The sequence below is a fragment of the Hemitrygon akajei genome, chromosome 10 (genome assembly GCF_048418815.1).
Source record: "Hemitrygon akajei chromosome 10, sHemAka1.3, whole genome shotgun sequence".
In the NCBI taxonomy this organism is placed as follows: domain Eukaryota; kingdom Metazoa; phylum Chordata; class Chondrichthyes; order Myliobatiformes; family Dasyatidae; genus Hemitrygon; species Hemitrygon akajei.
Window position 1 is genome coordinate 76,131,329 of NC_133133.1, and position 13,716 is coordinate 76,145,044.

General features: G+C 45.3%; 1 protein-coding gene across 3 annotated transcripts in view; it reads right to left on the reverse strand.

Moving 5' to 3' along the window:
- Positions 1-12,573: 12,573 nt before the first annotated feature.
- The window catches only part of LOC140734488 (proteolipid protein DM alpha), a 48,610-nt gene continuing 47,467 nt past the window's right edge, over positions 12,574-13,716 (reverse strand). For all 3 annotated transcript variants that reach the window (XM_073058504.1, XM_073058502.1, XM_073058503.1), the window contains one exon: positions 12,574-13,106. In XM_073058504.1, coding sequence (XP_072914605.1) covers positions 13,078-13,106 — 29 coding nt within the window. In that variant the 3' untranslated portion in view covers positions 12,574-13,077. The remainder of the gene's footprint in view (positions 13,107-13,716) is intronic.

Below are 13,716 nucleotides of genomic sequence, written 5' to 3' on the forward strand. Positions count from 1 at the left end.
CTGCCTTTTTGACCAGGACTGGCGACTGGAGCGTGGCCTGCTGAACAGTGAGAGCAGTTTGGAACTCTCCTACGCAATTCCAAACTGGACGCAGGAACCTGAGGAGCACCGAGGGAGGCGAGAACATGGAATGTGCTGTCAGAGGAGGTGCAAAAAGCTGGTAGAATTACATTATTTAAAATATATTTGGATAGGTTCATGGACATTAAAGGTTTAGAGAGATGTAGGCCAAATGCAGGCAAATTTGATTAATATAAATAAGCATCTTTGTCAGCATGAACAAGCTGGGCAGAAGGGCCTGTATATAACTATGAGGTTATCAATCTGAATTAATTAAATGACTGTCTGAAGGATATGCTTGAAAGGCAGGTTGGTTGAGTTAAGTGATGGATCTCAGTGTATGGCAGGACACCTGTGAATGGCCTCCTCCTGCCCCAACACCCCAGAATACACAGTATTCTCCTCTGGCTTCACACGAGGAGTAGAGTTTCCCAAAGGAAGGTCTCTGGTCCTGAAGCATCTATCCCAGGAGAGATTCTCTTCCTTACAGCGAAGGTTTCTGATCCATGCTAATCACAAATGAACTGGACTATCACTTACACTGTGAATAAAAGGAAAGGTACACCGCATCTGGAATTTCTCCAGTTAGTGGACGACTTCCTCCCATGTCACTCTGACGTAGTGGGAGTTCGCGTACGAGGCAAGTTACAGCAGTGGTTTGCCATTGCCTTTTGCCGGGTGAGATCACCAGCTCTTAACCCAGCACAATATAAAGTGTGCAGGGGAGCCGGCTGGATTCGAACTCGGGACCTCCCGCCCTGCTGTCCAGTACTGATGCCATTACGCTACCAGCCGGGTTATTCAACTTTTTGAGCATACTCCAGCAGCCAATAACATCACAGCCCATCCTCTACCTCAATACATATCCTGCTTTCTCCTCAAATTCTGAGATAACATTCATATTTAGAAATGTACCCACCTCCTTCCTAAAAAGATATTGGGCTTGATTTCCATAGTCCTGTTGTATTGACCACCCTCTGAGTGAAGAAGTTTGTCCTTAGCTTAGCCATTGCCATAACCTGTATTGTGAGACCATGGAAACTGATCCTAAAGTATCCAGTCAAACCCCCGTCCCTACAGATCAGTAGACACATTCTACTTGTATCCAGACTGTTGAGGTCACCCTCATTCCTCTCAACTCTACCGAATACAGAACGAGTTGCCCCAAGCTCTCCTCATATCGTAGTCCCACCATCCTGGGAAATGATTTGCCCTTCATCCAGGTAAGTTATGACTGCCCCTAGGACGAGGTGAGAAGACAATGAGTTTGGGTATCATTAAGACACTGAATGGAAGTCGTCCCTGATCTGAGCCTGCTACTAACAATCAGTGACAAAGCACAGCTTGTTACTAATTCGCTCTCAGGGTAAATTGTACTAACTCACAAGTAAAGCCAATAGAAAAGTTGGCTTTCTACAGAGAAATTGTTGAGAGCTTGGGTATTGCTTGAATTATTGAAATTCCTCACAGTATTTGTTTTTAGAAAATCAGTTACAATGAAACAGCACATTCTTGTCATCCCGATTCCTTACTTCATCACATCTAGAACGCTGACCAGGGTTTGCCTCTCTTGTTCCTTCAGCCTGGCTGTAAATGAGATGAGGCCATTTGTTATGCTAGCTACAGTTTGTATTACTTACATTAAAATTCTCAGCCTTGTGCTTAATTCATTCAGCCCCTGCCTTGCCCTTGTCTCTAATCTCCAGTCCTACAACCCTTTGAGAGCTCCGCTTTTCTCCGGTCTTCAAAATTCAAGATTGCTTAACATCATTTCCAGCACACATGTGTAAAGTAGGATGAAATAACTGATACTCCTGATCCAGTGCAGCACAATAACATAATAATAAAAATACATATAAATAATATAAATACATAGCTTATATACTGATTGTACATCCATAAAGTGACACTAGACATAGGAATGTCTGTTCATAAGTTGACTCTGACTGGAAAAAAATTAGTGGTGGTGTGATCAACTGAGTCAGTGCGTGGAGGTGTTGATCAGACTTGCTGCATGGGGAAAGTAACTGTTTTTGGTCTGGTGGTCCTGGCGTGGACATTACATAGCCTCACCCTTGACAGGGTGTGTGGGATCCTTCATGATGTTACTGGCCTTTCTCTGGTACATTTCTCTATACACATCCTTGAAGACAGGTAGGCTGGTGCCAGTAATGCTTTGGGCAGTTTTGACTACCCATTGTAGAGCCCTCCTGCCTGCCGCAGTGCAGTTTCCATACCGTGCAGTGATGCAGCTTGCTAGGGTGCTGTGCATCTGAAGAAGGATGTGAGTGTCGATGTGCATAGTCCAGCTCTTTCCAGCCTCTTCAGAAAGCAGAGACATTGGTGTATTCTTTCTTGATGGTGTAAGATGTGATCTGGGACCGTAAGATGTGCGCTCCCAGGAGTTTGAAACTGCTTACAGTTTCCACTGATATAAAGAGGAGTGGGAGTGGTGTGAGCTCCCCTGAAGTTGATAACCGCCTCCTTTGTCTTGTTGACACTGAGGAAGAGGCTATTTGCCTGGCACCAGGACCTGAGCTCTTCCACCTCCTCTCTGTAGGCTGTCTCATCATTTCTGGAGATAAGCCCCTGCGATGAAGCCCACCGCTGTCATGTCAGCAGCAAACTGACAACGTGATTACTCGGAGGGTTGGTTGTGTACTCGTGTGAGCGGAGTGTACAGCAGTGGGCTCACCTGTGTTGAGGATGATGGGGAGGGAGGTAGCGGTTGTGCATCTTCTCTACCTGAGATCTATTCATTAGGAGATCTAACACTCAGCTGCACAGTGGTGCATTTAAACTGAGAATTAGGAGCTTGCTCACCAAGGTCTGGGAGACAAGAGTGTTGAATACTGAACTGAAACCCAGAAACAGCACTCTAATACAAGTGTCCTTTTTTCTCTAGATGTGTCAGCAAGGCCAGGTGTTGTAGAGTGGTTCTGTTGGTGAGCACACTGGTGAGTGTCCAGTGTGGCAGGAATGGGGTGTTTGATACGTGCCATTACCAGCTGGGCAGTAGTCACCTAGACCTGAAGTTGTAGAGTTCATTGTTAGAGGAATGATGTTGACAGATTTGGGGAGAGCAGCCTGGAGGAGTGAGGTGTTGAAGACGTCAGTGAGCTGAGATCTGTGAACTCTGTTTGGGGTGTTTGTCTTGGTCTCATAGAGTTCCGAGACTTGAAGCAAAGCCGGCCTCCCTCAACCCCACCCCACCTGTTCCATTTCTAGATTTGCATCTTGAGGTACAGACATCCCACACTTTGGAGTTTCTGTTTCCAAATTATCTGCCTTCCACTATCTCCTCTCCTCCACAATATTCCTTAAAAAAATAAACTGCCCAATCAACCAATCTTTTCCAAAAATCTGAATATCTCTGAATATCGATTGATAATGATGCTCTTGTTAGTGTTAGTTTGATTAAAGGACTTGTTATCATATACATTATTGGAAACTGAAATTTGTGGAAAAGATAATGCAGTCGGCATTTTTCAGTTCCTTGAATATTATTTGCACAAGAGGTTTATATATAACAGATCCAGTGATGACATTTGTCTCACAGACTGAACAGACGGCAGAGAGAGAGCGAGAGATAGAACAGGGAGCTGAGTCACCAGCCCATGATTTAACACACACTGCATAATCTGGTGAACAGTCTCCTTCCAAATGATTGAGGTAACCCCTTCATTTACTGAGTCTCTTTTGCAATTTCTTTACTGTTACCTTGATTGTATGAAAGAGGGTGTGGTACTGTTTCTCAGCAGCAATAACACACCCAAGAGGGCAAATTATGGGGAAGCTTTGCTACCTGATTTTGCAGGTCCTTGAGGGGGAAAAAAAATGGTAGTTTCCAGCTGATGTGTTTGAAATACAACAGAAAAGGAGATTCATGCAGTTGTGAGGATTCTACATAGAAAAGCAGAGATCAAGATGGCTAGGAGTGGAATAATAGTGAATTAAGAATAGGAAAAAAAAATCATGCAAAACAGAGACTGCCAGAGATACTCAACAGGTTAGGCAGCATTTGTGGAGAGAGGAAGAGGTTGCGGAGCTTTCATCATAACTGTGAGAAGTCGGATGTAGAACAAGTTTAAAGTTGTAGAGAGAGGAGGAGGAAGACAGGGATGCAATCAAAGGAGAGGACTTTATCACCTCCACTGACAAAAAATGCTGAATCACAGGAAGGGCTAGAGGAGACTTCAGTCAGATTCTTGCAAACTTTAGCCAAATAATTTCCATGCTCATTATATGACAAATATCACCTTTTCTTTGTGGGATCCTTCACCCACTGACCACATTTTAGAAGCAGGTTATTTGATATAAATAAAGCCTTTCAAAGTTGCAGAATTACATGGTGCAGGAATGAATTCTTCATCCCGCCACATCCTGCTAACTTTTGTGTCCATCTACACTAACGTGCTTTGCCTGTATTGGGACTGTTATCTTTCTAAGCTTTGCCTACTTAGGTGTCTGTCTCGCTGGCACTGATTGTATGACTCCACCACCTCTAGTTGTCAATCACTCTCTATGTAAAATACTTACACCTTGGTTCTCCTTAAAATCATTTTTGTTACCTTAAACCTAAGCCCTCTTGATTTTAATATCTCTGTCATGAAAAAACAGACTCTATCTTCCAGATCAACACACATGAAATGCTAGAGGAACTCAGAAGACCAGGCAGCATCTAGGAAAAGAGTACACTCGACGTTTCGGGCTGAGACCCTTCAGCAGGACTGGGGATAAAAGGTGAGAAGTCAAGAGTTAGAAGGGAGGGGAGGACCACAAGGTGATAAATGAAATTGGGATGAGGGAGGGGTGAAGTAAAGAACAGGGAAGTTGGTGAGAGAGATACAGAGTTGGAGAAGGAGGAATCTAATAGGAGAGGACAGAAGGCCATGGAAGAAAGAAAAGGGGGGAGAAGCACCAGAGGGATGCGATGGGCAGGCAAGGAGATAAAGTGAGAGATGGAAAGGGGACAGGAAATAGAGAAAGGGAGGGGTTATTACTGGAAGTTTGAGAAATCAATATTCATGCCATCAGGTTGGAGGCTACCCAGATGGAATATAAGATCTTGCTCCTCAAACCTGAGTGTGCCCTTATCGTGACAGTAGAGGAGGCCATGGATGGACATGTCAGAATGGGAATAGGGAGTTTAATTAAAATGGGTGGCCACTGGGAGATCCCACTTTTTCTGGAGGACGGAGAGTAGGTGTTCAGTGAAGTGGTCTCCCAGTCTATGCTTTTCATAACTTTAGATACCAAGATTCCCAATATTCTTCTTTGCTCCAAGGTAAACACCCAATCTCTCCCCACAACTAAAGTCCTCCAATCCAAACTGTGGATTGGCAGCTGAATGGACCCCTGTAAATTTCCCCTGGACTGTGGGTGAGTCTTAGACTGTGCCTCCATCAGCAGAAGAGAGAGCCTCTTTTCATTTGGCCCAGGGCAGGCATTGCCTCCCCTGTAGAGACGGAGCTTTGTTTGAGGCATTGCCAAGGATGGTAGGGCAATTCTGTGCATGAGGGAGTGTGGGTTACCTCCTAGGGCATCAGTGAGCTAGGAGCATACACCAGCTGCACACTCAGCTGCTGTAAAGCAGAAGGACAGTACTGAGTGAGAAAGGACTTGTCTTTCCATAGCTCTTCCCAGAGGCTCAAGGACAATTATCAACATGGTGTGGGAAGTGCGTGAACCAAGTTGGTCAGCTCCAGCACCCATAGCAATCAACCATGTAATCTGCTTTCTGTGGAGAGCTAAATGCTCGGCAGTGCTCACCCTCCTTTCAGCAGCACCCCAACGTCGACTACACGTACCAGAGGAGGACGGGACGCTCAGTAGTGTCTCGCAGCATTTCCACATTCTCCTGTGACCACACAGGTTTCCCTCCAGGTACTCAGGTTCTCTCCTACATCCCAAAGATGTGCTGGTTGGTTGGTTAATTGGTCACTGTAAACCGTCCCTAGCATGTAGGTGAGGGGTAGCATCTGGAGGGGAGGTTGTTGGGGAGAATAAACCGAGATCAATGTAGGGATAGTGTAAATGAGTGGTTGGTGGCCAGCACGGATGGCTTAACTATTTCAGTACAACATCATGGGCCAAACGGCCTGCTCCAAGGCAACGCACTCAAAATGCTGAAGGAACTCAGCAGGTCACACAGTATCCATGCAGAAGTGTAAACAGTTGCCATTTTGGGCCGAATTTCTTCATCAGGCCTGCTCCATGTTCTGTGTTTAGTAGAAATCTCAGTGAGAGAGACTGAAGCTCAAATGGTCTCTGTGAGAGGGGAGCTTCCCAGCAGAGCCCAAGGGCGCAGTGAGGCATGGGCACAGGCCCAGGCCCAGGCCCACCCTCACATCAGGAGACCTATAAGTGGCCAGCTGCTAATCACTAGACCAACAATCAGAGGGTGCTGGATCAGACCCTTGATTGCTCCTGATCAAAGAATGAATTGCTGATCAATAAGCAGGACAGGATACTCATAAGCGAGGACTGTTCATGATGTCCTCCTTCTGAGGAGACCACTGCCCCTATCATAGAGTTACACAGTGCAGAAAGAGACCCTTCAACCCACCACAACCTGGCTGGCCATTTGCCCATCCATCTTAAATTCAACTTTAATGATGGCAGGTCAGCGTAAAACAGCAGGGAAAGTTCACCCCAGGGCTCAGGCCGATAGTTATCCCTCATCCACACATACAAAACGCTGGAGGAACTCACCAGTCAGGCAGCATCTATGGAAGGAAATGGACAGTTAATATCTCAGGCCAAGACCCTTTGTCAGGACTGAAAGGACAAAGGGCGGAAGCCAGAATAAATGGGCACCAGGAAGAGGAGAATTGGCGAGTGATAGGTGAACCCAGGGCAGGGAGAGAAACCAGGATGGTGGGAGAGGGAGGAAAAGGAATAATGGGAGAAACTGAGAGGTGATAGGTGGGAGAAGGAAAAGGTTGAAGATTTATCTCCCATCATAGGTGATCAGTGCTGTTCCTGGGAACTTGCTGTGTGCACAATAGGTCAGCCCTGCTCAGCCAGACCCATTGCCAGCCACTTGTGTCAAAGCCACCCTCTGATGTTTCTGTGAGCGGGACAGGGAACATGTAATGCAGAAGAGGCAATGTATACTGCACGTTAATGTTTCTCCAGCATTTCGTGTGTGATGATCAAAGACTCTACTGACCATCTGTTTCCATCCCCGTGGTTTAGTGATCAGGCTTAATATCTGATGTGAGCCCTCCTTCATCTGCTGCTCATCCAACCCAGCACCACAGCAGCTGGGTTAGGGCTGGTTCGCTGAGTTTGGAGTGGAACAGTGGCACAGTTGGAAGCTCTGGAGACAGGTGTTCAATGCCTGGGTGCTGTCTTTGAGGAGTTTGCACGTTGCACCTGTGATCATGTGGGTTTCCCCTGGGTGCTCTGTTTACTCCCACATCCCAAAGATGCGCGGGTTAATAGGTTGATCAAATTGAACCTAAGTGTGAGGGTGACTGGTAGATTTGGGACGGGGGAAGACAGCTGGAGGGGGAAAGACGGACTGGTCATGGGGAGCTATCCAAAAAGCTCGACACAGCCAGGAGTTCCAGGAATATTCGTCGGTCATTACCAAGCCCCAAAAACTACAGCTGCTCCTAAACGTGACACAGGAAACAAAGGGTTAAATGTTTCTCTCAGCTCAAAACTCCTCCTTGTTTGCATGTCTGTGAAAAGTTCCCATGTTCACAGAGCTGATTTCAGAACAGATTAACTGGGAACTGACTGGGAGGCTCCCTCCACATTACACTCATTTCTTGTCCCATCTTGCCTTTCAGACAATCAGCTGCCTGTTTTATTTATAACAGCCCAAGCCCTTGCTCATGACAAAGGAGCAAGCCATTCAGCCGAATGAATCCACGCTGACTCACTGGAGCACCCTAAGCCCTCCCCGATTCCCCACCGCAATGCTCCCTGCCATCCATTCTCCCCCACATTCCCATCAGCTCCAAGATGCTACCAGGACCCATGTGTAGGGCAATTTACAGTGGCCAATTAACCCACCAATTAGCAGGAAATTTAAACACCCAGAGGCAAGCCATGCAGTCACGGAAGAACACACAAAGACACAGACAGCACACAAGGTCAGGACTGAGTCCGGGTTTCTGGAATTCGGTGATAATAATATACTTCCTTTATGCGTACCTCGGATTTCAGAGGTTGTGCTTTGTCTGTATTGAGAATAATCCCAGCAAAATACATTTTGCTGGGATATTTTTACCGGGATATTTTTGCCCAATTAGACAGAGTGGAGTGACATGGTGCAGAGAGTACAACAGGATTTGGGGCATGGGTTGGAGGGAGAGTAGGTGGGGATGGGGTGGTGTTTAGAGAGAGGAGACGGTGGATGTCTCAGAGGATGGCCTCATCATCAGAGAGGGGTGGATTCCAGAGAAACATTCCTGTGTGCTTTGATTCCTAACCCCATCTCTCAACACAGCAGCTGCTACCCACCCATCCAGCCTCTTCCACCCCACAGAACTCCACAGCTACCCTAGAAAAGGCACGGCCACAGACACCCACTCCTATCGCAATTCACTGTGGCCCAACATAGGTTTTGTTAAGTTACTTATCCCAGCCACCGCAACCCCCAAAACCCACTTTACACCAGGCTATGACACAACTGCAGCTTGCCTAATGTCTAAGAAAGAGGCGATAGTTTCTCCTGTTCATGTAACCTGTTTTTTTTTTAAAAACTTCTCTCACCATCTATACAAAATGATCTTTGTTGTGGTATTGTTCAACTCCATCACCACCTTGGGTAAAAATGTCCCAACTTCAATCCCCTGTCAGTCACATCTCCTTAAATGCTGAATTTTTAAGTGTGGCAAGCACTTGTGCTATATGATCTTCCTCCAAATCAGCCCTTGTTCAACCAGGGCCTTTAGTGCCAGTGATTTTCAATATTGCTCAGGACCCCGTCAGGCTGACCTCCGACTAGACTGGGTTTTTTTTAACAACGGGGTAGTATTTTACAGTCACCTTGCACCAGGATTGAAGAATATTGACAATAATGATCAGCATCTGCACTATTCTATGCCTTGCTCCTCCTGAGAAATTGTGGTGCACTTTAACCAACATTTTCCATGACATTTATCCCATCCTTACTTCACCTTCAATGGTCACCTGCACAGAAACGGCAGGCGCAAAATATTCCTTTAGAACATATATGTCAAACTCAAGGCCCGCGGGCCAAATCCGGCCCACGGTGGAATTATCTTTGGCCCGCGAGATAATATCTAATTACTATTAAAGCTGGCCCCAGTAATCGAAGCACCTATGGCGTATGATATGGCTAATGCTGAGTTTATTCAGGTACCAGGTTTTCAGGGTTTTTAGTGTTTATTCGGCAGTCTTGCTCGGCAGTCTTCTTCATAAGAAACGGAATTTGTAAAGTGAAACACTTTGTAGTTATAGCAGAGACTGAGACACATGAGAGCAGGCTGAAAAAACGGAGGCAACGAAAGTTGCGTTCGCACGCGTCCGACTGATCCGGCCCGCATGAAGCTGCATTTTGCTCAATCCGGCCCGTGGCCTAAAATGAGTTTGACACCCCTGCTTTAGAACCATTCCACTGTCTGCTGCTACCACATTCAACTTGCCTTCTTGGGTTCAAAATAACCCTGTTTATCCCCTCGGTAACTTGCTTTACATGTTTACAAAGCCTGTTCACTTTGACTTTACTTGCTGCTATTTTGCAGGCACTTTCCATGATTTCAATTGCACCTCCACACAGTTTCTACTCAGAGGCTCTCTGCAACACTGAGTACCTTTCTATCCAGTGAACCAACGTCTTGCCTTCCCTCGTTTGTAAATATAAATGTTGAGAAGCACGGGAAAACTCCGTCTTTGAACTGATGGTCATACAACACAGAAATAAGCCCTGCGGCCCAACATCTGTCCCTACTATCAAACACCAACTTTTTCTCTCCTCTCACTCCATCCCCAATTCTCCTACTCACTCAGGACAAATTTACAACAGCCAATTAACCCAACAACCCACATGTCTTTGAGATGTGAGAGAAAATGTTTACTGTCTTAATGCAGGCAAATAGGATTGATGTGGATAGACAAACATGTCAGCATAGATGTGACAGGCTGTAGGGTCATTTTCTATATTGCACAACTCCGTATGAAACCAGATCACAGGAAGAGCTTGCAAACTCCACACAGACAGCGCTGAAGGCTGGGCTGTGTGTCCAACTTCACTGTACGTGGGACTGTGCCATAATAGGATATGGTGCTCCACAAATCCAGGTATTCACTTTCATCCAAGGCACAAGACTTTTTTTTAATCAGGCATCCAATTCCCAATTGAAACTTGTACAGGCTAGAAATTTCTGGAATTCTTGTCATCAACTCAACCTCTCCCAGTCTCCACATTATCAAAGGTCCAAGATGGCAACAAAACAATTAGAAAAGAGGCCTTTGCAGCTTTGTGAAAATACAACTGGTGGGTGAGATCACAAACAAGTCTCCAAAACACAGAGTTCCCGGACCTCCTCTGCCTGCAGTTCCTTGCTCGTCTTCATTGTGTTGACTTCCTTTATGTACACCCACTTGGCCAAAAGGGAGAGGAGGAAGCTGACCTGGAATGAAACGATATGGAGGACACTTTCAGGCAGCTACACTCAATATTGTACTAAGCCTCACCCATCAGCCTCCAGTCGAGAGCAGACACCATGCACAGCACAGTGTCCAGAGGTTCATACCTGGCTTCTTGTGGTTAGTGAGATGAGGCCTTCAGCAAGCTGGCCTGTTCTGGTATTAGATCTCTTCACAGACCAGGTGAGCACCCAGCTATTATTTTTTGGTCTGAAGTAAAATGGATTACTGGCGTCTACAGCTGTACTTGAGAGGAACACCAAGAACTCATTCCTGGCAAATTAAAATATGTACAAGATATGCAACCACACTCAGTGTAAACCCTCGTAACATTAGAGATAGAAAATGGGAAACTACAGATCATTAGCCTGACATGAGTTGGAAAAATGCAACACTGTATTATAAAATTGGTAACAGGACACAGAAAATAATAGCAGAGCCAAGAGTGCCTCATGAAATTAAAGCATGATGAACTGCCATTTCTGATGTTATAACCAGCAGCATCGATAAAGGGTGAATCAGCAGATGTGATGCATCAAAAGACCTTTAATAAATTGCCAAACAAGGGAATCTGGAACAACCTCAGCGTAAATGGAATTGAAAGTAAATTTCCTAGCAAGGATACAGGATTGGTTAATGGCCAGTGAACAAACTCGAATAATGGGATCTTTTCCACCTTGGGGCAGTAACCAATGTGGGGCACAAGGATGCTGCTGGTGCCTCCAATATTCACAGTGATTTATGGATCAATACCAAGTATAAAAAGAAGACAAACAACTACAGGAACTGTACTAGAATTAGATGTGAAATGAGAACGTTGGAAACATTCAGCAGGCCGGGCAGCATGTATGGTGAAAGGAGTAGAGTTTGGATAATGGCCTCTCATCAGAAGGCTATTGACCTGGAATGTTAACTTTACGGTTCTCACTCCGAAGATACTTTGCAATTTGTAGATTATCCATATATCTAAGTTTACTGATGGGATGTAGCTGGACTCGAGGGAGGGATTTGAGAATGATGGGAGCAGAGGTGTATCGACAGGTTAAATGAACATGGCAAATGGAAGACCAGGCAAAAAAATATGAGGTCATGCATTTTGGCATATTCACTTCTAAATGGAAAGGCTGAAAAGTTCAACAGAAGCTGGGAATTCTTGTACATAAACCACTAAATGTTATCATGACAATACACAAGCAAAAAAGGAAAACTGAAGTCCTTTTGCGATAAAGTGCGGGACTTTATTGCAAAAGGATATGAGCAAAAGCATCCTTCTAGTCAGATAAAAGTCGGTCAAACTGGATTACCATGATCAGATGGTCTCCATATCCAAGGAAGAATAGTATTCCCATAAGAGATTCCTTGGTGGGGGTAGGGAATATCCCAAGGAGAGATTGAGAAGTTTGAGCTGAGGCTATACTCTTTCCACATTAGAAGAATCAGGAAGACCTCACTGAATGATACAACAGTGTGGATGCAGGAACAACACATTTGCTACCTGAGTGTTTAAAAATGGGGACCACAGACCCAAAATACGGGGGAGCGTAACAGGTAAGTCACTGTTCACTAGGGCTTAATGCCAATTGGTGCTGGGTGGGGCCAACAGATTTTGGGTATCAAGTCAGCGCAGCAAAGTGAGATAAAAGATCACAGAAAAACACAAAGGGTTGAATGTCCTGTTCCAACCTTCTATTTCTTATGTTCTCAGGTACTGTATGTTGTCCCAGTTAAAACCGCCTTTTGTTCCCTTTCCAAACCAGCCTACACCATCATTCCAGCACATACTCTCCTACTGGTTCCCAGTGAAATATTGATAAAAGCCCACTGGCTGTCAGTGCTGTGGGCTACTACCAGGGGAGGAAGACAAACCCATAATGTCCTCAACAGTTCACAGATAGTCGGTGGTTTTATTTCATAACTCCAGACTCGCACAGGGATCAGGCTCCTGGTGAGAAAGCACAACCCTGACCATGTTAATCTGGTCAGAAAGCAGAATCCGCAACTATTTGCACAGTCGTATTTAGCAACTAGCAGTTTCAAGCTCGGAGATTCTGTTGTCGCATTTGTCTCTGCATTCAATAGTGTTAAAATGCACTTTATATTTAATACTAAACCAGCAGTTAAGAGTGTTCCTCGTATTAAATGCACATCCTCGACACGACGTTCCAGCTTATGTGTAAGGTTACAAGGCAAGTTCAGGATCCTTGTGCAGCTATTATGCAGGATTCAGAGGAAGTGAGGAATCACCAACAGTCCGTGAAATTTCCCCGGATTAAAACTGTGCAAAAGAGGCAGAGGAGTAAGAGGGAGGGGTAGAGGAGAGGTGGGTGCAGGTGGGGTTAGAACTTAGTGCAGCAGTTGTCCCGGCTCATAAACTTCAGAACAGCATAGTTATAGGTGGAGGACATCATGTAGGTGAGCTGGAGAAGAGAGTGGGATGGACGGGTTGTGTGGATGGGGGAAAAAAAGAAACAAAAATGTTAAAGTTTATTTGGTTTGTGAAATCAAACATGCCTAATGCACAATCATAATAATCAACAAAGTACCATGTCTGTAGACAGGCACAGACACTTTGCCCCACTGTGCCAGACATCAAGGACCATTTACTTGCACTGATAAAGTAACTTTCTAGGGTACCAACTCATACTGAGAGTCCCTCCTTCCATCGCAGGGAGATGCAGAGTTCCAGATTTCAACCACCATCTGGGTAAAAAGAGGAATCTTCCTCACTTCCCCTCTGAAGTTCTTATTGTTTACCTTCAAACCTATGGCTTCTGGTAAAAGGCAAGGCTGCAAAAGGATATGGTTCTAATTCAGGCATAGGGTTCAGTGTACATTTGCTGGGCAGAAAGGTTGGCATTGGCGTGATGGGACAAAGGGCCTATTTCTGTGCTTAATCCAAACGTGCCCTCACCATTGTTTTAGAAAGCTGTTTCATAACTTTTCAACTCTTGTATTCTGTACTCTAATTAATCAAGACCAGCATCCTGTGTCTCCTCTTCAGTGCCTTACCTACCTGTACTGCCACCT